This window comes from Notolepis coatsorum (genome assembly GCF_963971535.1).
Source record: "Notolepis coatsorum genome assembly, chromosome: 3".
In the NCBI taxonomy this organism is placed as follows: domain Eukaryota; kingdom Metazoa; phylum Chordata; class Actinopteri; order Aulopiformes; family Paralepididae; genus Notolepis; species Notolepis coatsorum.
The window spans coordinates 60,242,571-60,269,134 of NC_140167.1; the positions used below are offsets into that span (position 1 = coordinate 60,242,571).

General features: G+C 40.7%; 1 protein-coding gene across 1 annotated transcript; it reads right to left on the reverse strand.

Moving 5' to 3' along the window:
- Positions 1-17,850: 17,850 nt before the first annotated feature.
- Positions 17,851-25,128, reverse strand: LOC311224480 (uncharacterized protein). The gene is made up of 9 exons (XM_084309495.1): positions 25,082-25,128; positions 22,337-22,421; positions 22,128-22,230; positions 21,776-21,886; positions 20,518-20,561; positions 20,075-20,182; positions 19,490-19,520; positions 18,594-18,687; positions 17,851-18,072 (listed from the first exon to the last, which is right to left on the reverse strand). Exons 2-8 carry the CDS (start codon positions 22,375-22,377, stop codon positions 18,595-18,597), a joined length of 531 nt encoding a protein of 176 aa, XP_084165621.1. The 5' UTR covers positions 22,378-22,421; positions 25,082-25,128; the 3' UTR covers positions 17,851-18,072; position 18,594.
- Positions 25,129-26,564: the final 1,436 nt, after the last annotated feature.

The window sequence follows — 26,564 nt, forward strand, 5'->3', positions numbered from 1 at the left end:
ACAGGAAATACACTGGCGCCCAAGCTGTTTCCCTAGCAATGAAATCCTTCTGAAAAGGTCTATAGCCACCTGTTCCGTTATATACTCTAGCTGTGTGTTCTCATAGCACAGCCCCGAAGAAGACTAACGTCAGTGTTGACACATTGGTGAATGCCTAGTATTGCCTACTATGCTGGCTCTTCAATACATATGAAACATCATTTAGCATTACTACCATCTCTTTGTGTGTTTTCCCATTTAGAATATTCACATGCAAATGCTTTCCTTGACCACAAGGATTGTATGGCGTCTTGAGCTATTTGTCTGGTGGTCATTCCCCACCCCTGCTTACCTGCAGTCTCAGTAGCGGCAGCTCCACTGGTTGGTTCTGTAGGGGTGATGGTTGTTTGGCTGTCTGAGGGGGTTTGTGGGAAGAGTGTGAACGTCTCCTCTGGTGTGAACTCGGGGTCGTCCATGATGTCGGCCAGGGTGGGGTCAGAGGTCACAGGCTCAGAAGGCTCGTCACCACTGGTGCTCTCTGCGTTAGGGTTGGGCTCTGGGTCCTGGGTCACATCTGTGAGTAAAAAGAAAGAAAGAAAGAAAGAAAGAAAGAAAGAAAGAAAGAAAGAAAGAAAGAAAGAAAGAAAGAAAGAAAGAAAGAAAGAAAGAAAGAAAGAAAGAAAGAAAGAAAGAAAGAAAGAACAAGACAAGTTACTTGTATCCATTGTGAGACCAATGGCAATTTTTCAGGTTGTGTGGATAAGTTCAGTTAAGAAGAAGTCTCTATTTGTAGCCCACATTCGCTACATTGTCATGCAGCGAAAACACACATGCAGGATGGACGACACATAGGAACACACACACAAGGGCAGCCGGGAGCAAAAGTGCTCCTGTAATGTAATATCGGAAATTATTGGTAGCGTTTTTTTAGTTTCTTTTGTTTTTTACATTTATTTAACCTTTATTTACCCAGGCAAGCAAGTAAGAACAAATTCTTATTTTATTTATTGTCAAAAGTATGCATAATGTTGTGTTAATTCCACGACAAGAGATATGTAATGTTAATTACCTGAAATTATTCCGTTCTTTTTGGGGGGAAACCCCACATATATCGGTATCGATTGATATCGGTATTGGAAATTAAGAGCTGGACAATATCGGTATATCGTATATCAGTAAAAAAGCAAAAAAGCCAATATCGAACATCCCTTATCTCTTTTTCTGGAGGGGAAACCCTTGTGAGCACGGGGAAAACATGCAAACTCCACACAGAAAGGCCCGGGAGATATCCCACCTAGGTACCTGGCAACCTGGCAACCCTGCAACCTCTGCATTTAACCACCCCAACCAGTTAGGACTAGTTAGGAGCAGTGGGTGGAGCAGTGGGCGGCCACAGTCCAGCGCCCCGCGACCAACTCCAGCCGCAAGTAGTACATACATAACATATATGTCTATTACTATTTGTAGGAGCCATTATGATGGTGGCATATTATTTTATTATTTGTAATATTATTATTGGACACCTGGTGGCGGGTTTTAGATTTGACAGCACTGGTTAGGTATTTAGGGTCACAGGTGCAGTAATCAACTAGGACACAGGTAGTGAGGAGCACACCGTTCTTACCAGTAGCTCAGTAACAGAAGCTCAGCAGCTCAGCAACCAGAAGACAAGAAATACCAAATAAATATAGAATACCATATAATTCCTACAGAACCCACTCTAGCAATAAATTGAATGTACAACTGCAACTTCAGCAATAAACACCCCTAAACCTGGAATCACGACTGGACATCCATCATTGCTGTGTCTACTGCATAAGATCACTCCCTACCATACCTGTGAAGTAACGGGCAAGAGAAAACAGGACATTGGAAATGGAAATTTGCCGTTACACTATTACTGTAGCATGCAAACAAACCACCTCTTTCTCACCGTCACTGAGATCATCTTGTGGTTCTGTTGCTGGAGTAACCAGTGGAATAAACTGGTCACCTGTAGAAAGAACAATTTAGAAAATTATTAAGAATTACAGTTCAGGAATGTCCTAGTTCCATCAACAAAAAAATATATATATGAAATAATTAAGAATTACAGTTCAGGAATGTCCTAGTTCCATCAACAACAACAAAAAAAAATATATATATATATATTAGTGCTGTCAATCGATTAAAATGTTTAATCGCGATAAATCGCATGATTGTCCATGGTTAACTCGCGATTAATCACAAATTAATCGCATTAAAAAAAAATGTTATCTACCTTAAACGGATCTTTTTCAAGTTCCAAGTTTTAATACTCTTATCAACATGAGAGTCAACAAATGCTTGCTTTATGCAGCCATTTAACACAAAAGGATGACCCTCATGCATTGCAAATTTGCATCAAATTCAAAACTAAAATAACTTAAAAGAAAATTATAATTTAAAACGATGAATAAAGTGTGCATGAAATAATAGGGGAAAGAAAACATTAGGAACTTGTTACATTCACCCACACAAGGGCTGAGTAATCACACACCCCCCCTCTCGCTCACACCCCCCCTCTCCCAGCTCCCTTTCTCTCTTGCCCCTTCCTCATCTCTCTCACCCCCCTCTCTCTCTCTCTCTCTCTCTCTCTCTCTCTCTCTATATCTCACACACACACACACACACACACACACACACACACACACACACACACACACACACACACACACACACACTTCAGAAACAAACATAGTATCAACAATGAGAGCATCAATAATACACCTGAGTGAAGTCTAGTTAAAAAAAACGCGGTAACGTGTTAATACCGCGTTAACTTTGACAGCCTTTATATATATATATAAAGAAATAAACTGGAATTTTATGTTATTTGATGGATGTCACTGAGCAACAGCTTGGATGCATTTAGCATAATTATGATGAAGGTCTTTGTGAAGAAGACAGTGCATTGGTGTCCTTATGTTCTGCTATTGTCGGATGCATTCATCCAGAGGAAGACAAGAGACTGAAAGTGTTTTTGTTTCCAAAATTGGATTGATTCAGACACTGATATCATTCTGAGATCATTCAGACACTGAGGTCTTTCTAAAGAAGACAGTGTGGGAGTCCTTGTGTTCTATTATCATTGGATGCATTTTATCCAGAGGGAGACAACGACTGAAACACTGAGATCATTCTGACGTTGTGATATCCCAAGAGGAAATACCAGCATGAGGAGGACATTGTCTCCGTCTTCTGGGAGATAGAAGACTCTGCGGGAAGACCAAATAATCTCAGCAAGTCGTCCCGACCTGACCTTTGATTTCAAACCATCCTACACTGTACGAGGCCTCATCCTTTCTTTCCTCACTCTACTTTCTGATTGAGTTGTTGCCCGTTGCCCTCCTCCACGCAGTTCAGTCATAATGACACCACCTCCTCATGTTTCTCTTGGCTGCTGTGAGAGGCTCAAGGCTCAAGCTCCTGGCATCCTCTGGGGAGACTTGGACATCAGAACAAGCCATAGCATTGGACAGAACCACAGCCTGGCAGCCAAATCCCACAACAACTTTGTCTAATGCTTACTGATGTTTGCCTTATTGATTTATTTTTTTCAGTTCAGTTCAAAATAGTCATTCTCCTATAGCTTCTTTAAATCAATGACATTATGTTAAAGCCCCAATCCCCAATAAACTTATGCTTTATGCAGATGACATTTTGCTTTTTGTTACAGACCCAGGCAATGCTGTACCCGCACTACTCAAGACAATAGATACGTTCTCAAGATTTTCAGGGTATAAGGTTAATTGGTCGAAGTCGGAGGCTCTTCCCCTAACGTCCTACTGCCCCAAATCACTATTTAAAGATGGCTCCTTTCAGTGGCCTGAAAAGGGTATTCGGTATCTAGGGATTCTTTTCCCCAAGCAAGTAAACGACATTGTTAGTGTCAACTTTGACCCACTACTAGGCAAAATCTCAGCGGATGTGGAGAGATGGGCTCCCCTTTTCTTGTCACTATGGGGCAAGGTTAATGTTCTTAAGATGAACTGCATTCCCAGAGTAAACTACCTCCTCCAGTCACTGCCGATAGCAATACCTAGCAAGTATTTTAAACAATTTGATAGAATATGCAACACATTCCTGTGGAACGGTAAAAGACCCAGGATGCGTATTGGTAAACTACAACAGCCTGTGGACAGAGGTGGCCTGGGTCTCCCCAAATTATTACTATATCATTATGCCTACAGTTTCAGACATATGACACAGTGGGCCCTGCCCCCTGAGAGAGCGCCTCCATGGTACATAATGGAGCAGTCGGTATACACACGGCTGCCCCCACTGTCGTATATTACAGCTAAATTACCACCAACTGCCCGAACTCACCCTATTATCTCTCACATACAGGCCGTATGGAAGAAGGTGTCTCGCATCTTTCATATCAACCCCCATTTAAGCCTGTCAGCAGGCTTATGGGCCAACCCAAAATTGTGTATATGCAGATCCCCCTTTATGTGGAAGGAATGGATAGACAAAGGCATCCTCACCCTGGGGGACCTCTATGAAGACGATGCATTAAAATCTTTTGAAAAACTGATTCAACAATATCAGCTGGCCAACAATCAATTTTGGAGATATTTACAATTGAGGCATCTTCTCATAGGTACATTTGGCTCGCCACAGACCCTCCCCCAGGGTACAGACCTGCTGAAAAAGATTTTGGCTATTTCTGGGTTGGGACATGAGGCCTCGGTCTACTATTCCATGTTTATCGACAGGGAGGGCAGTGGGATATCCTCTGCTCTCAAAATAGTCTGGGAAAAGGATCTAGGGGTCACATTTGAGCAAGAGGACTGGGATATAATCTCGGGGATCCCCAAACAGGTGTCCAGGGATATTAGAACAAGGCTAATACAATTCAAGATCTTCCACCGCATTTATTGGACCCCCTCTAAAATGTATAGACTGGGCCTGAAAGAGAACCCAGATTGCTGGAAATGTCACACAGGGGAGGGGGACCTAGTCCATGCACTCTGGTCATGTCCGAAAATCAGAGACTTCTGGAGTAACATACATGACTACATCACAGAGGTCACAGGGACGGAGTATGATTTCTGTTCTGGTTTATATATCCTGGGGGATCCCTGCAGTCTTAGCCATATCGCAAAGCCCCTAGCTGATTGGATACAGACTAGTATAATGATAGGCAAACAGATCATAATGAGAGGCTGGAAGGCACCAGAAGGCCCGTCATTCCGAGAGTGGAGTGGAGAACTGGGTAGGGTAGCTGCCTATGAGAAAATATCCTTTAGTTTAGGAGAGAAAGGAGACAAATATATTAGCAAATGGGGGAAATATTTGCAATTTCACTTACTATAAAAGGAGGAGGGGCACACTTGTCCAAGACAGCGACGATGCACATGTGTAGAGAATACCTGACAAATGCACCATGTTTATGTAGACAAGAATGGCTCTATGTTTGAATGTAGATTTATTTTTTCGTTTGGTGTTTCCTTTCTGTTTTGGTACTACTTCCCATTATATTCTCGGCTTAGTCTAATTTATCTTTCTATTTTTTATTTATTTTTTGTTATGGTAGAATTTTTCATTTGTTTAGGTTTACTTATTCTAATGTCTTTATTTTTTATTTTTATTTTTTTTCTGTCTTCCCCCCCATATGGGGGGTATCAGTGTAACCTAGACGTTAGGGGTCCAGGTGTTTATGTTGTCCTTCAGGACTGACCCATGCTGATGCAAAATATGTCATTCATTGTATTGTCCTGAAGTACTGTGTGCAAAAAGAAAAAATATGCAATAAAGTATAAGTCATAAAAAAAAAAAGCCCCAATCCGTGATCCTTTTCACATACATTCTTTTGATTTGATCTGTAGATGGAAGACATCGATTTTGATAAAAATACAGATCTGTTTCTGTATTCATGTCTCCATTCTTATTTCCTATTTATTGTGATGGGATTACCCATTTGTTTGTTTTGGATCACTGATTGGGCCTTTACTCTGTTGGGTTCCGAGGAGGATATACTCACCTTGGTCGTAGTCCTCACTAAAGGTCGCCTCTGTAGGTTCTGTGTTTATCAAAGTACAAAATTAGACAAATAACTCTATAAAGGAAATCCCCATCTATAACTGGTGATAATCGAGACTTTAGCTCAGAAAAAAACACATTTGGGTCTTTACTCTCAGCGAGATTACGCAATTAGATCAATACATTAGAGGTAGTATAGCACTATGAAAGACAATTCACTCACTTCAAATCCTAGTTATTATGATTTAATTTGATGATTCGATTTTTTTTTTTATTTTAATGCCATGCACCCAGGGTGCCCAGCCCACACTGACTTACAAGACATGACATATACAGACAATGCAGACAGTGTACAATGTAAAAATCAAACTCCAGTTCACATATTCAAAGTGTTCCGTCTCACTGAAAAATAAAACCTCTGCCAGGTAGACTATACCTTTGGGCTTGCTATCGTATACATGAGGGCATGAATTAGGCTTCAGTGGCGCTGTTGGACTGGCCGTTCCGACTGTCTCTGTGATGAATTACAGAGACAGAAAGTATTGTCAAGGATGAAGTGATGCCGTGATGCAGATTACTGCATATTACTGCATGCTACACTATACATGCTCTCTGATGTGCAAGGGACCATCCTGTAGGAGTTCTGTGATCCTTGCCTTCATGTTATATCATAAATAAGCATAATTGCGACTGTTTTCCATTTATTAGTCAAATAGATAAGGAAACCAAATTTGTTGAATATAGTAGAAAAGAAACACTCAAAATCAGTAGCTGAATCAGTGCAGTCGACACAAACCAAACCATCAGCTATATAGTCAAATACCTACTTCATTTTGAATAGTTGAATATTCAAATATTCAAATAACCATGCCCATCCCTAACATACCTCACGCAATCGTGCCGATCAAAGTGTTTGATTACACTCACCCTCTGTGTCACAGTGGGTCTTGTAGTCGCCGCAGCACTGGTTGTATGTGGTGCACTCAGCATCACAGCTGCACAGCCTGCCCCTCCTGAAGATCTCTCCACACCGACCTTTACACGAGTCCCCTGGATCACACACACACACAGGCATCAGCACAAGAAGGGAACTGCATAATAATCATTCACATCCAAAGTTTATTTATTTATTTGTTTATTTACCATATTACTGGACACTACAAATAAATGCAGTGTAAATACACCGGATTTAGCAAGGATGCTAGTTTTCATCCGCAGTCCCCAATTACCCCAGATCTGCATCACCCCAGTTGATGGGTGATATATTGGGGAAGAGGGATCGGCTGAAATTAATGTGTGGATGATATGAGTACTGTTTATCAGTAGTTATAAGTAACAAAAGATGTAATGGGGGAAGGAAAATCAGTTGATCATGTTTGTTGTCAATATTGCCCATCAACGATTACTGTACCTACAAAGTTTCACAAAGTTTCCTCATGATTTCTGGGATATATAAAGTAAGGTATATAATGTACTCAAGTGTACAAAAATGTACAGCAGTACATTACACTATATACTATAGTTATACTATAGGTCACACAACATAATCAATAATAAAAGCCTTACTTGTTGTGCACTGGCCTATATAGTCTCTGCAGCACTCATCATTAGCCAGGCAGTCATAGTCACACTGGCACATGTAACCCCTGTAATATTCACTGCCACAGCGTCCCTTGCATGTGTCTATGGAAAGAATAATAACTGTACATGACAACCAAGAACCAACCAAGAAAAAAATATTATTCATGATAAACAACCAGATTATTTAAGATATTTAACTTAACACTTAAAGATGCAATATGTAATTCAGATGTAAAATATATATATATGCATCCCCATCATTAAAAACTAACCAAGGGATTAATTGACTCAAATTGACTGAGTGAGCTCTTGACACAAGGATATACTAACATAATGAGTCTCTACTGTTGAAATGAATCAAATTAGAAATTATCCCCATCATGGCTGTAATTTAGTCTGGTGTTATGAGATAGAATGTGTTTAAAAAAAGTTACAGAGCATAATACATTCATGAATGTATGTGTTATGGAATAGTATCTTTGTTGAAATAACTGGCATCCTAAATGCAATCTCTTAATACAACATGGGGATCTGTTTCTCAACCATGACACACTGACTAATATCTTCCTCCTAGTAAATAATTTACTAGTTAGCCTAACTAAGTAAATAATATGAATCAGTGCATTCAAGCACAACAACCTCTTGATAGTATGATACCCTCTTAAAGCCCTCCAATAAACATGTTGTTCTTGATGGCTGTATGGTATGGATACACTTCTGACATTACAGAATGTTGGAAAAATAGGTTACATTTCAATAACAATATCTCTGAACACAGTTGTAATTGTACATCTGCATATTTTATGGAAGCAACCTGGCTATTCGCGAAAGCTATAGCCTACTCACTCTGGGAAGCAGTAAATGTACAGGAACAAAGCAGCAGAATGACAGACAGTTGTGGAGTCATCTTCAAAGGGTCTTCTGTGGATTAAGACTAACTATAGCAGAACAAACAAATACATCCAAATAATTGTACGCCTTATCAACACGTTATTCAACTTTCCAATAGGACCGTAGTGATTAAGAATTCATAAAGTAAGCAACTCCGAATCGGTAAGTAAGAAATACAAATAAATAATGAATAATAATAATAATAATAATAATAATTAAAAACGTAAATAATAATAATAGAAAATAAACGTGGCTTACCTTGGGACAACCAGTTCTGTCCTATTCCTGTAGGATATTTGCTCTCTGTCCCTGCTTTTAAAATGTCGAGGGATACACCGAGACGGTCATTTCCCGGTAATTGGCGGGACCCGTCTAATTAAAAGCGTGACGAGTTCACGGAGTGGGGAGGGGTGCGTCCAGACACACCAATGATCTTTTACCGACCAGACTGCATGCTCACGATATTTCCCACAAAGTTTTGTTTTGACAGTTGGAAGCACATCAACGCACATCTGTGCCAGGCCAGACTGATGACGTCACATGCTGGGGTACATTGTGTGATTGGGTTTATAGAAATGTGCCACACGTTCAGTTTTCAGTTAGGTTAAAAATAAATACATCATTTCAAAGCTGTGTCAGATAACACATCCCAAGTATAACTTAATTTACCAAGATACAAACGGAAATTGTAAACCTGTGACAGCTCCTATCTGGGCATGGGTGGAGCATCCCACTTCATTCCTAGGAGATGCCGAACTGGGGCGACTGGGCCCAGTACGTCTCTGACTGCACCAAGCCAAGCCATGATGATGACCATGACCACCATTGTTTTTATTATGGGGCTGGCCAGTATTTTGACTGGTTTGTGGTTTTAGGTGTTGGACCATGCCATGCCTGTGGTATTTACTCATCATGTCACTGTAACTTTAGAGGGAAACATCATTTATTCATTAGTGGACTTGTGTGGAGAGTTATTTCCATCAGAAAAAACATAATAGGATCTGACTGATTGTGGAAGTTATGAAGTCAACACATAACCACCAGGGGAATTGGTTGATTGACTGAATTGATTGACATTTGTATTAACAGTTTGCTGAATGGGTACAATACAGTACGGCTCAATTCACACAATTGTTAAGGGGATGCAGACCAGCGTGGACATTTACCAGGGCCAGTTTAGAATTGCAGCCTCCCGTAGGTGCTCTTTGAGAGCGGTTTCGAAGGAGAGTAGGGATTCACATTCTTTTACGGCTGTGGGTAGGGCGTTCCACATTGTTGTGGCATAATTGCGAAACGTGTTTAGTCCCTTGTTTCAACCGAATCTGGGTGGAACATGATTTGTGGAACTCCCTCTGGTGTTGTGGTCGTGGAATTCACTGACCTTTGGGAAGTATTTTGACATGTACATGGGATACATGGGTATCTTAGGAATAGTCCAAACACCCCAATGTAGGAAGCGATAGCAGCACTATGAGGATAGGAAGTATCAAGCTCGTATCATGCTCGTCTGAAACACTGACCCAAGTCTGAAATAGAGTTACAGTGCTACTTCATTAGATAAGGGTTACAGTAGGTCACACACACAAGGGTTTCAGAGTCTGGTTTTGAACGGCAGTTTAAAAGTGGTGCAAGCACGCCCCCTATAATGTAACCTAAATGTTGTCTATCATCATCGTTGTGGTCTCTTCACCTCTTCAAGAGGGTTGTCCGCAAAAGAAGCTGACCTCATCATCCTGACGAAGTCAGAAGTGGTAGCTTAACACCTATGTTTTTAGTTGTAGACGTAACATAGCATATTAACCCTTTCACTACCACACTATAGAAGGTTAACCCTTTCACTACCACACTACAGACGGTTAACTGTCTGTAGTGTGGTAGTGAAAGGTTAACCTTCTGTAGTGTGGTAGTGAAAGGTTAACCTTCTGTAGCGTGGCAGTAAAAGGTTAACGGGTTAACCTGGGCCCCCAAAATTGGGCATTTTAGTTTTATTGATATTTTTTTAATTTTTATTCTCCCATCCCAATGTTAGTCGTTATGCCAATTCCCAATCCCCTTCCTGGTCGTTGCGCACCTACCCCCTACAGTCGGTCTGGGAGAGTGGAGGCTATCACATGCTTCCTCCGACACATGTAGCCAATCAATCGCTTCTTTTCACCTGGCAGCGCGGACTCTCACTGGGAGAGTGTAACATGTGGAAGGATCACACTACATCCCCCAGGTCTTTCCCTCGCTGTGCAGGCGCCCCGACCGAACTGTAGGAGTCGCTGTTTACAACGACCAGGACCCACCCTCACCAGGTTTCCCACCCTCTAACACTGCCAATTGTGTATAGACGGCCGGCCAACCCGGAAGCACCACAGCTGGATTCGATCCCACTGTCTCTGTGGCGGTGGGCAGGCGCTTAGTCCGCTGCGCCACCCGGCCGCCTGGGCATTTTAGTTTTAGTTTTTGAGGACAGCATACTTTTTTTGCAAACCAAAACAACATACTTTATACTTATAGCACATGCATGAATGAATGAATGAATGAAAACTTTATTTAACAGATTGCAGAATGGGTACAATACAGTACGGCTCAATACATACAATTGTTAAGGGGATGCAGACCTGAGAAAGACGTTTGTCTTGTTTCCATCAGGGTCCCCCATTTTCAATTCATATAGACATATATGACATACATGACATACAGATAGTCAGTACTGCTACATCTATACATTTATGACATACCAGATTTGCAAATACAGTACTGTTTGTGATACAGAAGGAGTCAAGAAAAGGGAGTATATACATTTGACGTAGAAACTGTACATTGGAGGTTGGGTGGGGGGGGTTGGGTACATTGGGATATTGACAACCATACTGGGTAATTTACATTGGAGGTGGTTGGGGGGGGGGGGGGGGGGGGCGGGGGGCATACTGTATAAACAGTAACACTGTACATTGAGGGGGGGGGGAGGAGACACTGTACAAACAAACACAATTGTACATTGAACTATTGACAAAACCATACTAGGTAAATGACTGTACATTGGAGGGGGTTGGAATGATTGGGTTAGGATATTTACAGGGGCCAGTGTTGAATTGCAGTCTCCCGTAGGTGTCCCTTGAGAGAGGTTTTGAAAGTGGGTAGTGATCCACATTCCTTTACAGCTTTGGGTAGGGCGTTCCACATTGATGTGGCATAATTGCGAAACGTGTTTAGTCCCTTATTTGAGCCGAATCTGGGTTTGACATGATTTGTGGAGCTCCCTCTGGTGTTGTGATCGTGGTATTCACTGACCTTTGGGAAGTATTTTGACATGTACATGGGTACCTTGGTCGTGTAGTGTATCTTGTAGACCAGGCCCATTGCAAGTTGTTGTACTCTGTCGTCTACTCTAAGCCATCCTAGGTTGTCGAAGTGGGCAGGGGTGAGGTGGGTTCTAGGAGTAAGGTCAAGCAGTAGTCTGACCAGTTTGTTTTGTGATGTTTGTAATTTTGTTTTTAGCGCCTTTGAGGTGCTTTGGTACCATGAGGTGCAAGCATAGTCGTAGTACCCCTGAATGAGTGCTCCTGCCAGAGTCTTCAGGGTGTTCTTGTTTACCAGAGAGGAGATCCGGTACAAGAATCGAGTTCGTTGGTTGACTTTTTTTATTACATTGGATGCCATTTTGTCACAGGAGAGATTAGCCTCTAGGATGGACCCCAGGTAGGTAATTTCATCTTTCCTTGTGACAATATTGTCACCCACTGTAACTGAGAAGCCGTCGGTCTTGCTGAGTTTGTTATTTGAACCGAAGAGAATGGACTCTGTTTTGCCCATGTGTAATGATAGTTTGTTATCAGCGAGCCATATGCAGATTCTGCCTAGTTCCGAGCTGAGGGTTTTTTCAACCTGTAACTTGTTCTTGTCAGAGACCAGCAGGGCTGAGTCGTCCGCAAACAGGAACAAGTTGCAGTCACAAGCTGACGACATGTCATTTGCATAAATTAGGAACAGTAGCGGTCCTAGTATGCTTCCTTGTGGAACACCACAGCTCACTGTGAGGGGGGGGGATAGGGTACCGTTTACCTCCACCATCTGTTCCCTCCCCTCAAGGTAGGATTGCATCCAGCTCACTGATAGACTATCAAAACCAATTGCTTTTAGCTTGTCAATCAGAATGGAGTGATTGACCGTGTCAAAGGCCTTTTGTAGGTCCAGCATGACCATGCCGCAGTATTTGCCTGCGTCCACCTCTTGTTTGATGTGGTCATTCAAATAGAGAAGGCATGTGTCAGTGGAGTGGGATGTTCTGAAGCCAGATTGGAATTCGTAGATTAGATTTAGATGAGCCTGGTCTCTTTTGAACGACGACATTCTGAAGTTGTTACTCAAGTTTTTCTGTAGTAGTTAGTAGTCCAGAGGTAGTATTTCCCCAGAAGGTGGTATGGCTTACACATTTCATAAAGATAAATGAGTGATTAGGAGTGATTTTGGTAAACTGTGTACAAAAGAAAAACTCAGTTTTCTCATAGACTTCAATTCATTCGGCTGTTTTTCTCTTCCTGTTTTCGCTCGTTCATTTTGTTTTGTTTTTTAGATTCATACATCCCCACGTGGGGTATCATTGGAAAGCCACACTCATTGGCTACAACCCTCCACAATCATTTTCGAGATCACCAAATGATTGACGGAACTAGAGCCCCAAGAGTCGGGAGTGGTATTTTGTGCAATACCGTGTACTTTGCACAAGCCTCAAATACCGGCATGTAACTCGAGAACCGCTGAACGGATTTTGTCAGATTTTGTCGCTATCGACAGGCAACAAATAAGCCTTCAATTCGATATATATATATATTGTATTACAAAATATGCACACCCGAGCCACTAGAGGTCGCCAAAGTGCCGGTGGGCAAATCGTCCTCAAAAGGGCCCACATATAAACGGTAAAATAGTTGAAAACTGTAATGTATGGAGTTAGTACAGGGACTACTTAACGTTAGTCTACCTACACCCCTCTTGTCAGGCGCGCTTACGTTACGCACAGGTCATATGAATGTAGTGCCAGGTTGGGGGTACGTCATTAAAGCCATGGGTTCAACACTATCTCCATCTCCGTGATTCTTATATTATGTAGTTGTGTAAATTAGACAACATACACAACAAAAAGTTAAGTAATTTTTTTAAATAATAATACATTTATTTTATATAGTGTTGTAGAAAATGTTCTTTGTAAAAATAATAATGGTATAATGTATAGCCTACTGTTGTTGTGAGATGTTGGATGATGACACTTGTTATTCAAGATACTGACTGGTAAAACATTAAGCAATTGTATGATTGAGCAACCTTGTAAGTTTCCAGAAGAACACTCTGGAAGCCAGGAAAAGGAATGCTTATGTAACACTATAAAAGCAGGAAGATTGTATGAGTGTATTAGATCCTTCTGACGGGAGTCAGATCATGTGATGATTTGTTGTGATCCGACTATAAAACGGGTGGGGCCACACCCCACTCGTCAGACCTTTCTTTCTGCAGATGGAAACTGTCTCTCCGTGGCTTTAACTATTAATAAAGTTACATGATAAAGTCCAGTCTCTGTAAGTTTATCTTTTCCTTTAAGTAGGAAGATCATTCTCCTCTACAATAGTGCTATACTTAACAGGGAGCCAGTGAAGTGAGGAGAGGACAGGTGTGATGTGGGTGAACTTGGGGCAGCGGGTGATGATGAGAGGCAGTTAAATCATTTTGTGTCCTGTACTGTGCAGGACAGTGATGCAACAGTAGCAGGACAGTGGATCACAGTGATGTAGCAGGACAGTGATGTAGCAGGACAGTGATGTAGCATCACAGTGATGTAGCAGGACAGTACATCACAGTGATGTAGCTGGACAGTGATGTAGCAGGACAGTGATGTAGCAGGACAGTGATGTAGCAGGACAGTACATCACAGTGATGTAGCAGGACAGTGATGTAGCAGGACAGTACATCACAGTGATGTAGCAGGACAGTGATGTAGCAAGACAGTGATGTAGCAGGACAGTGATGTAGCAGGACAGTACATCACAGTGATGTAGCAGGACAGTGATGTAGCAGGACAGTACATTACAGTGATGTAGCAGGACAGTGATGTAGCAGGACAGTACATTACAGTGATGTAGCAGGACAGTGATGTAGCAGGACAGTGATGTAGCATCACAGTGATGTAGCAGGACAGTGATGTAGCAGGACAGTGATGTAGCAGGACAGTACATCACAGTGATGTAGCAGGACAGTGATGTAGCAAGACAGTGATGTAGCAGGACAGTGATGTAGCAGGACAGTACATCAGTGATGTAGCAGGACAGTTAAAGGTGTATTCCACCCAAATGGTTAGCAGGACAGTGATGTAGCAGGACTGTACAGTACAGTACAGTGGACAGTGGTAAAATGGCTGCAGGACAGTTAAAGGTGTATTCCACCCAAATAGTGTTAAAGGTTATAACCCAAATCGAATGATTTTAAAGGTGTATTCCACCCAAATTGTTTTAAAGGTTATAATACAGTAGCAGTACAGTGGATCACAGTGATGCAATAGTAGCAGGACAGTTAAAGGTGTATTCCACCCAAATGGTTAGCAGGACAGTGATGTAGCAAGACTGTACAGTACAGTGGACAGTGGTAAAATGGCTGCAGGACAGTTAAAGGTGTATTCCACCCAAATAGTGTTAAAGGTTATAACCCAAATCGAATGATTTTAAAGGTGTATTCCACCCAAATTGTTTTAAAGGTTATAATACAGTAGCAGTACAGTGGATCACAGTGATGCAATAGTAGCAGGACAGTTAAAGGTGTATTCCACCCAAATGGTTAGCAGGACAGTGATGTAGCAGGACTGTACAGTACAGTGGAAAAATGGCTGCAGGATAGTTAAAGGTGTATTCCACCCAAATAGTGTTAAAAGTTATAACCCAAATCGAATGATTTTAAAGGTGTATTCCACCCAAATTGTTTTAAAGGTTATAATACAGTAGCAGTACAGTGGATCACAGTGATGCAATAGTAGCAGGACAGTTAAAGGTGTATTCCACCCAAATGGTTAGCAGGACAGTGATGTAGCAGGACTGTACAGTACAGTGGACAGTGGTAAAATGGCTGCAGGACAGTTAAAGGTGTATTCCACCCAAATAGTGTTAAAGGTTATAACCCAAATCGAATGATTTTAAAGGTGTATTCCACCCAAATTGTTTTAAAGGTTATAATACAGTAGCAGTACAGTGGATCACAGTGATGCAATAGTAGCAGGACAGTTAAAGGTGTATTCCACCCAAATGGTTAGCAGGACAGTGATGTAGCAGGACTGTACAGTACAGTGGTAAAATGGCTGCAGGACAGTTAAAGGTGTATTCCACCCAAATAGTGTTAAAATCGAATAATTTTAAAGGTGTATTCCACCCAAATTGTCTTAAAGGTTCTAATACCCAAATGTGTCTTCCCCGAATAATTTTAAAGGTGTATTCCACCCAAATGGTTTTAACGGTTCTAATACCAAAATGTGTCTTCCACGAATCATTTTAAAGGTGTATTCCACCCAAATGGTCTTAAAGGTTCTAATACCCAAATGTCTTCCCCGAATAATTTTAAAGGTGTATTCCACCCAAATGGTTTTAAAGGTTCAAATACCTAAATGTGTCTTCCCCGAATCATTTTAAAGGTGTATTCCACCCAAATGGTTTTAAAGGTTCTAATACCCAAATGTGTCTTCCACGAATAATTTTAAAGGTGTATTCCACCCAAATGGTTTTAAAGGTTCTAATACCCAAATGTGTCTTCCCGAATCATTTTAAAGGTGTATTCCACCCAAATGGTTTTAAAGGTTCGAATACCCAATTGTGTTATGGTGTCTTCCCCAAATCCTTTTAAAGCGTATAACCCCAAATAGTTTGAATGAATAAATGAATGAAATGAGACTATGAAGTCTTTATTTGTAACACATGTGAGATGGGCAGCACACACGCATTCCTTTGGGGGGGTTGCCATTGAAATGTCATCTGCGCTTGACCCATCCTGTCATCCTTCATCCTGTCGTGGGTCCGCTCCAATACAATACCTTGCCAATCCAAGTGCTCCTGTTCATCTTCATCAGGGACGTGACAGCATTAGAGATCAGTTCTGCATGTTTTTCCATTCTTTCGTTTTTATTTTTGTATGTGTATTCCCACAAATAGCTTTAAAGGTGTATTCATCCCAAATGTTTCTAAAACTTTATTCCACCCAAAGTTAAAATACTACTTCATGTTCAACTCCTAAAGGTATATATGCTTGAATTACATTCAAGTAATCTCATGACTTCCAGCTTGCTAGCCCATACAATTCCTTCAGGAAAATGTTTGCTGTTTTAAGGAATGCCAGGTGACAACTTAATAGTAAAAAACTTGTATTTAAGGAATGACAGGTGACAACTTAATAGTAAAAAACTTTAATTTAACATGAAACATCATAAACACCTCCCAAAAAATCCTCGGTCTCCCCCTGCCCACACTGGATGACATATTAAGAACATGCTGCCTCCGCAGAGCTAGCAGCATCCTGAAGGATGAAACGCACGAAATCGTTCTAAATGTGTATGTGTCCGGGACATCTACTACTGTTCGATACAACAGAGAATTACTTCTCCAGATCCGCGACGATGTTCGGGAAGTTTCCCACGTTAATCCCGAGCTCAGATGCAAGGACTTCGCTGCATGTCCCTCGGCAGGTGACGGGAGCCGTCAAAGACGCAGACACCGGGGCAGGCGAGGCGGGGTGCTTGTCAAACTCCGCGAGCGCCCTTTCAAGCCTCCACTGCCTTCCATCTACCTGGCGAACATGCAGTCCTGCCGCCGGGATTCGCTGTGTTTCGCTCAGACCGACTGAAGGAATGTACCGGCAAAACCAAAGGAGGAGGGATCTGTCTTCTTGTGAATGAAAAGTGGTGTACCGATACTACGGTCATGAACAAGACCTGCAATATTAATCTTGAATGCCTAGTCATTAAATGTCGCCCCTTTTATCTCCCTAAATAATTCCCAGCCATCTTTCTTATTGCTGTTTATATACACCCTCAGTGTATTTTTAGCATTTGTCCTTTTTATACCGTCTGTGTTTTTACATATTTTTCCTGTACTGTTTACACAGTGTTTGCTCATGTACCCGTATTCCAATGTGGATTCGTCCATACATGGCAATAAAAATCTTTGACTTGACTTTTTTTACTTTGACTTGACCCCTCTCACCACCTCTTCTCCCTGTTGCCATCTGGGAGGCGATAGGCCTACAGGGCCTTCAATGCCCGCACCTCGAGGATGCAGAACAGCTTCTTCCCAAGAACCATCACTGAACTGAACAATCACCCCCCCCCCCCTATTGCGACCACATCTACATCTACCATGTAGCAGCTTTCTACTTCTACCTCCTGAGCCACTGTCGCCCACCATCTATAGATCTATCTATCTATCTATCTATCTATCTATCTATCTATCTATCTATCTATCTATCTATCTATCTATCTATCTATCTATCTATCTATCTATATATTATCTTTTTGTATTTTCTAGCCGCTACTGGTGTTCCGATGAGTTCTTCTCCTTGGTATCGGTTCATGCCTTCATATTTATTCAATATATAAAGACATGCCTAAGGGAAGGAGGGACAGACATTAGTAATACAAAATAATATCATAACAATTCATAAATGATGGGCAAACAAAATATTATTATACAAACAAATTATTTAGGATGGGTATCAAATCTCTGCACATTCCAGTAACATAATGCTGCTTGCTAAATCACAGCAAAAATGTGGCAACTGATTTTGGTTCCAAGGAGAGCACATAATAAATTCCACAATTCCATGTGTGCCTACAAGTAATTAGTAGGTGTTTTTGTTACCAAATAATAAGGTATATTAACCTATAGCTTTTTAATTATAATTGTTAACATTGATCAGAATTAATGCATATACCGGTAGACAAATTAGATGTATAACAGCTAATTTGTTAACCAGTGTATTTCCTATAATCCATATTTTTTATAAGATTATAAATATTCCATTAATTTGGAACAAATAGCAAAACACAAATTCAATATCTGGAATTCAAACAATACACATACCTTGTTTAACTAGACACAAAAATATAATTTGAAATGTATTCTAACCTTAGTACATTAGTACATTGAACACGTAGTCTATCTCCATATTTTTCCTTATGCTTGGGAGAGCTTTAATGATAGTGTCTGCCAATTCTTCAGTCTAGATAGATAAAAAAAAGGACAAGAGTCAGATGCAAAGCATTTATCATGATACAAGGTGTACTTAAAGGGCAACAACACCCAAATTAAGAATTAAATTATGTTATTTCCATGGCTTAGGGAAGTTCAATAAATTTTTCTGCACATGAACTACTAAACTTGTGATGTCATCTGGTATAAAGTCTTAAGTTCCTCCATTGATCCCACAATGAATGGGAGACTTGATTTCATGGACCCACAGAATGTTTGTTGTTTTATACCCAAATTAGCTTTATTCTAAAGTAGTGTTGTCAGTTCTGAAAAAGGTTTTAATGTATAAAGCATAAAATAATTCAGCAGAGCATCCCCGCCTTCCCTTGTTCGAAAAGACAAGTATTTTTCTGGTCTTCATCCTCTTAGCAGTTGTTAGTATTGAGCTGTACTATATTGTACCCATTCTGCAATCTGTTAATACAGTTTTCAATCAATCAATCAATCAATGTTATCGTCAATTAGTTTTTTATCCATAAAGGTATCCTTACAGCATCAGAACCAAAAATGGAGTATTCAGCTTTCTTCTTAAAAAGCAGTACACGATGCCAACCCTGACTGCTGTAGGAACATTCTTTGAGAAATGAGGGTTCCATTTTTCAGGTCTCTATCAATTCCCTGCATGAGAACATAAAAGACTATTTCAAATAAACATACCTACATTTACAAATGTACAATAGCAGTCCAAAACAGTATTCTAATCATGGCAGACATGAAGAAATATTTTATTGGATCTACAATACCCTTATTTCGTCTGCAGTCAGTAGACTTACCACGCTGTTTTCTCTGACAGCATTTCTCAGTCTGTAAAAAAGTCAAGGATATGTTGAAAAATTATCACTGTTAGTAAGTAGACTCGCACAGTCAACAGAAGAGGGTGAAACGATCCCAATCCATTGTGGCATCTTTAGACAAGGCCCCCAATATGGTAAATAGTGTGGCCATCTGACTTTGTGCAGCCTTGTGTCTATCTTTTTCAATCTAGAAAGCATCTGTCTTATGCCAGGATCAGACTACACAATATTTTTGTCTTCGCCAGAAACCACATCGCTGTTCTTTGATTATGTCACACTACAAGGGGTAAAGACACCCATTTGTAGTTGTTCAAATTGTGTAAAGGTCTGGCTGAATTAATGTAGTCTGATCCTGGCATCAAATGTTGTACAGCACATTTTCCAACTGAACAATGACAAATCAGAGGTAATTTTATTTGGCCATCCCTGCTCCACTAACGCTTATTTCAGAAGAGGGCAGAAACAAAGTATTTGAAGGTTGGGGAGTTATTGAAAAGCGTACTTTCAATAGCACTATAGTAGCATATAGCATATATAGAGCTAATCGGTCAGACCTAAACTCACCTACGGTATGTCAACTGGTCACACCCACAACTGAACAATTCTTTCACACCAGCACATTCTGTATGGTTGTCTTTTTTGCACGTGTGACACTGGATCATGTTTTTTGGCCTATATACACAATAAAAGAAAAAATTAATAATTAGTGATAACATAAATTGTCTTTATCATCCCATCGGAAAAATCTGGTGTATTTTTAAAATGTAAAAAATCGGGTGTATTTTATCTATACCAATACCACTATCTATACTGCTTATCGATACCAATACTTGTCAATACTCTTATTGATACTTCCTAATTTTGTGTCCAAAATAAAAGACATGTTGTGAAAACAATTATCAATAGCTTTTATTATTAGTTTGGGCAAACATTTTTACTTCAGCCAACTTGTATTTGTATTACAGGTACAACTGAAAGTGTCGCTGTGAAACTGATCTGTTTCTTACCCGTTTTGTAGTTGCCCATCTTCCTTTACGTCAGGTTCAACTTCCTAAAACAAACAAGACAAAGAATTTGTTAGGTGTATTATAGTGTAGGTAGGCTCCATAACCTTGCTTTCAAAAGAGATGATTGACAAAATAAAGAGCCTGACTAAATATGCAGAGCTGGCTGTGAGTTCCTTTTACTCTAAATTAAAGCAACCTTTCTGCCAATACCAAAAACCCAGAGTGATACGAACAGAACGCAGACCATGGGACTCTGTAAGTAAGCTCGGCTAATAGCCTTGCATCGACTCACTAGACTACTGGCAAGTATTTCATACCGTATTTATATAAGAACCAAAAGAGAAGTCTGCTCACTCCACCGCTGTCTTGATAACGGAAACGAACAAGACCTGACCCCTTCTACAGATGTTTACCATGGCAACCACTCACTGCAAATATTGTGATTAATTTAAAATATATTTAAAACTAGAAAACTAGCGGGCGGTCAGGTGGCGTAGCGGAGATTGCGTTTGTCACCAACGCCGGAGACGCTGGATTCGCCTGTTCGAATCCAGCTCCCGGCGTTGTCACCAGCTTGGCTGGCCGTTCACACTAATACAATTGGCAGTATTAGAGGGTGGGAAAGCTGGCGGGGTGGGCCCGGGTCGTTGTAAACAGCGACTCCTACAGTTCGGTCGGGGCGCCTGCTCAGCGCGGATAGGATCTAATGGGGGTAGTGTGATCCTTCCACACGTTACACCCTCTCAGTGAGAGTCTGCGCTGCCAGGTGAAAAGAAGCGGTTGATTGGCTAGGCGTGTGTCGGAGGAAGCATGTGATAGCCTCCACTCTCCCAGACCGACTGTGTGGGGTAAGTGCGCAGCGACCAGGAAGGGGATTGGGAATTGGCATAACAACTAACATTGGGATGGGAGAAAATCGGAGGAAAAAGGGGGGGGGGAAAGATCAATAAAAAATAAAAAACTAGAAAACTAGATTATAATCTACTGGACATAAAATAATATCACATTTAATAATTTTCAATTAATATGTTTTGTAGCAAGTAGCTTCAGTGATGCAACCATAATTGCAAATGTCTCCATTCAAGATTTCTCCAGGGTGCTGTCTCCTCATAATATAGTGTGTCTCCGTATTAACTACACAAAATCCTGCAATGACTATATTTTTTACCTGTTCTGCAGTCCTTGAGTTCTAAAATATATAATTATTTGGGCCTTTAATTTATAGTTAATATAATCTGTTGAAATATTAAATGATTACCTGATCTTGACTTGTGAGACAAGCAGCATGGTACATACGAATGGCAATCCACAACTCTTGACCAAGATAGATATTTGCCATAATTTGTCCATTTGCCTCCATCTCTGCTGCCTGCAAGAAAGTATTTGGAGTATAAAAAGAAGTGACAAAATACCAACAATATGTCACACCTACATTACATTTAAATAACATTACAATGAAGAATATCTATATTACATCACTGTGCTTATGCCCACCTCATACAAGATATAGACTTAAACATTTTCCCATTTATATTGTGTTTATTACTCTTCTAATAATCAGTGTTAAAAGCCATGACTTGCAAATATGTCACTGAACAACTTTCTCTTACACAGCAAACCGCCAGCCCACAGTTGTCGAAGTCTTTTTGCCGCCACTGGGGGGGATAACACACTCTCCAGTTATCCAGGGACCAAACATTCCTGAAGGCACTCCTATAATATTAAAGTTGCCTTTGTTAGACTTCTTGTAAACTATATGACATAAAAACTAAAATAAATTAATCTTAATTACAGCATGTTTGATTGTGACACTACTTACCCCAAAATCTCCATTTCCACATTAGTGATTGACGTGTACATCTCGAGTGAGTCAGACTCGTATCTCTGGTGGATCCCTCAAGAACCTTTTACAAAGAATATATTGCAATTAGGGCAATGTTGCCAAATTCTCATTTGTTTATCAAGGTGCAGTGATGTGGAATGATATACAAAATCGAATAGAAACATGTTCCACTTTAAATATATTTAAAAGTAAGCTTAAAAAAGAACTACAAATCCTGTAGTCTATGGTATACATGTGTATTTGTGTAAAGTCTTATTTTTTATTTTTTTCAACATTATAATAGTTGTATAATGCTGTATTGTATGTATCTGTGTGTATGAGAAAGGGATATGCGCATGTGTGTTTGTGCATAATGTGTAATTTTTTTGTGTGTAGTTATCCTATATAGGTTTAAGAGGGGAGGTCGCTTATAAGCCCTTGGGTTTTTTTTTTTTTACCTTTCCTGCACATTTTAACTGTTCTTCTTTAGTAGGACCTATTTCCTTGTACAGTATTCATGAATTATTTACTACTTAGCATTAGAATAGAATAGAAAACTTTATTGCCATTTCAACACATGGTTGGAATGTGTTTAATTTTTCTTTATAAACTATAGTCATATTGCCATATTTGGTGATTGTTTTACAAAAGCAACAGTTAAATTCAGGCCGTGATTTATTGTGATTATACATTTACATTTACATTTAGCTGACGCTTTTATCCAAAGCGACTTACAAGTTCTGCACGACAAGTCATCAGGAAGGGCACAACTCTATCAGCTGAGTATCAATGTTCATCAAAGTGTTGTGTGTTACAGTGTAGGTTAGTTTATTAGGACAAGTGCATGACAGTAAGGTTAGTTAGGGTTAGTTTTTTCTCTCTCATTATTTCAGATAATGGTTGAAGAAGTGCGTCTTTAGTCGACGGCGAAAGATTGGACGTGTTTCGGCTGTCCTAACTGGGGTGGGTAGTTCATTTCACCATTGTGGGGCAAGGACTGAGAATAGGCGGCTTCTCTTTGATGACCCTCCCGGAGCTTGGATAGGAGTAGGTCTGAGGCGGCCAGAAGATGCAGAACGTAGGGGTCTTGAGGGTGTGTAGTTAGAGACCATTGACCTGAGGTAGGCGGGAGCGGTTCCCTTTGCCGCACGGTATGCTAGGTCGAGGGCCTTGAAGCGGATACGTGCAGCAATGGGGAGCCAGTGCAGGTCCCTAAGAAGTGGGGTGACATGGGCCGACTTCGGTATAGGTTTGAGAATTGAGATCAGGCGGGCCGCTGCGTTTTGAATGAGTTGAAGAGGCTTGGTGGCGGTGGCCGGGAGGCCAGTGAGCAGTGCGTTGCGGTTGCAGTAGTCGAGGCGGGAGATGACTGTTGGGGCTTCAACAGTCATGGGGCTTCACATCGGACCAAGCAACGCCCCTTAGCTGTGATATAATCACGATACAACCTGTCATGACCTATAGCTTAAATATATATGGTAACTGTGTGACCAAAGCTATTTGGTGTGTCTTTTTTCAGTTTGAGCACATGCTTCTCTCACGCTCCGAGGGGGATATAAGTGGCATCTAAATGCAAAACTCTCATATTGAGATTGAAAGGCTCCCATCAGGATGCTCAATGACTATGTAACATTAACCGATCCAGCTATATTCATTGCACACACTCCCTTTAAACAAACACTCACCCTACACTCACTTTAGACACTACACCATATTGTATCTATTACAAACGGATTTGCACTACATCCATACCAAATTTGTGCATTTTTACCTCATTGTTTGCTATTTTTTTTTTGTTTTTACTGTATGAAGCACATTCCCAGGGGGCTCATACAGTAACCACTTTATACGTGACAAATACAAAAAACATGACTTGGTTATTCTTCATTATTCAGTTAGCTAGCTAGTATCACCCCCCCCCCCCCCCCCACACACACACACCCTTAATGATATAACTCATAATGTTGCCTAGATAAGATGGCCAACTCAAAGCCAACTACACACACTGCAAGCTGGATGTATTGATTGATTGATTGAAAAGTTTATTAACAGATTGCAGAATGGGTACAGTACAGTACAGCTCAATACATACAATTGTTAAGAGGATGCAGACCTGAGAAAGACTTTCGTCTTGTTTCCATCAGGGTCCCCCATTTTCAATTCATCATATGACACACACGACATACAGATAGACAGTACTGCTACATCTATACATTTATGACATACCAGATGAGCCAATTACTTAAACATTTTCTTCACAAACATAGCCACAACACTGGTAAACAAACTACCCTCCCACTCAGGGCATTATGGGGTAGAACACATAGTAAATGTCCTAACCCAACCCCCTCAAATGTACAGTACTGTCTATCTGTATGTCATATGTTATGATGAATTGAAAATGGGGGACCCTGATGTAAACAAGACGAAAGTCTTTCTCTGGTCTGCATCCCCTTAACAATTTTATGTATTGAGCTGTACTGTACCCATTCTGCAATCTGTTAATAAAGTTTTCAATCAATCAATCAAACACAACTACTGTACGTAACATTATAACGTTAGCCAATAATGCGCGACGTACCCCCCCCACACACATACACAAGTTAACACAACCTATAACTTTTATATCAGTATAATAAAACTCTCAAAGCCAATGTAGAGTTTGTGCACTCTACCCTCAGGTTTAGGAGAGACATTGTGAATATGATTAGATTTATTGTATAGCCTTAATAAGTAACTTACCAGTCTCGGGAGTTGTACAGTGTTCGACAGGTAACTCCGGTAGAAAAGATGGCTGCCATTCTGAAAATTGAGGAGAAAAGCCAGCCCCGCCCCCAGCCTAGTGAATGAGAAAAGCCTGCCCCTAGTGGAGCAGGACAGTCCCTACACAGTACAGTACACAAAATTATCACTGTCAATAGGGGGTATCTGCAGAGCCGCAGAGCCAGGCTGGACGGGTATAAGTGGTCTGGACAAGTAGTTGCGAATGGGGGGGGGGGGCGGGGTTCGTCTCGTTTACATAGGTACATTATACATAGACAGTAATGTTACATCTAGACATGTAATAATAGAGTAAACTTGTACCCATACAGTGTTACATCTAGACATACCAGATCTAGTAATAATAGAGTAAACTTAACTTTCGTCTCAGTAACAATGTTCATAAAGTGTTGAGTGCTACAGTGTAGGTTAGTTTATTAGGACAATTCCACCATTGTGGGGCAAGGACTAAGAATAGGCGACTTCTCTTTGATGACCCGACTTCTCTTTGATGACCCTCCCGGAGCTTGGATAGGAGTAGGAATAAACTGTACATATACAGCACTGTTTGAACCTGGCACACAACATACTTCACATGTCATTTTTCTTTTTGTTATTCCACCATTGTGGGGCAAGGACTAAGAATAGGCGACTTCTCTTTGATGACCCGACTTCTCTTTGATGACCCTCCCGGAGCTTGGATAGGAGTAGGAATAAACTGTACATATACAGCACTGTTTGAACCTGGCACACAACATACTTCACATGTCATTTTTCTTTTTGTGGAGACGAAGATGATGAGTACCGGTCTTCTCCTCAGACATAAAATCAGTTTTTCAATACAAGTACGACTCAAGACACAGAACATTAGTATGCAAAACAAAAAATGAACACAGATTTTGAGTGTGAATGAAAACTTTATTGCAACAAGATTGCAGAATGGGTACAATACAGTACGGCTCAATACACACAATTGTTAAGGGGATGCAGACCAGAGAAAGAAGTTTTGTCTTGTCTTCTCGTACTGAAAACGTGACTGTTAGCACAGGGCCATTTTCGTTTCGTTTTCAGGGTCAGTTTCGCTTTTCAGAACGCAACGTAATGGCAGGCAAGTTGCCCAGTCCACACGAGCGCTGGATTTAATATAACCATGATTGTATGTGCGCAGTTGCACTGTTCGGCCACACACAACCGGGGATTTGCTACACTGCAACCCCGGTCTTTGAAAACCGGAGTCCAGAGTGAAGTTTTGCGGTTTTGGTAGGCAATGGCATGATGTCATGAGAATGATATGAAGTGGTATTTTTAAGTAATTGCAATCACAAGTATCTCTGCTTGCAAGTTGTGCCATATGTGTTACATAGGCCCTTTACTTGGTTGGAAATACAGACCTCTGTGAACTGGAACCGGGTGTTGGCGACAATGCAAAGGGTGTACTGAAAAAAGGGGAGGGGGAAGAGCGCTT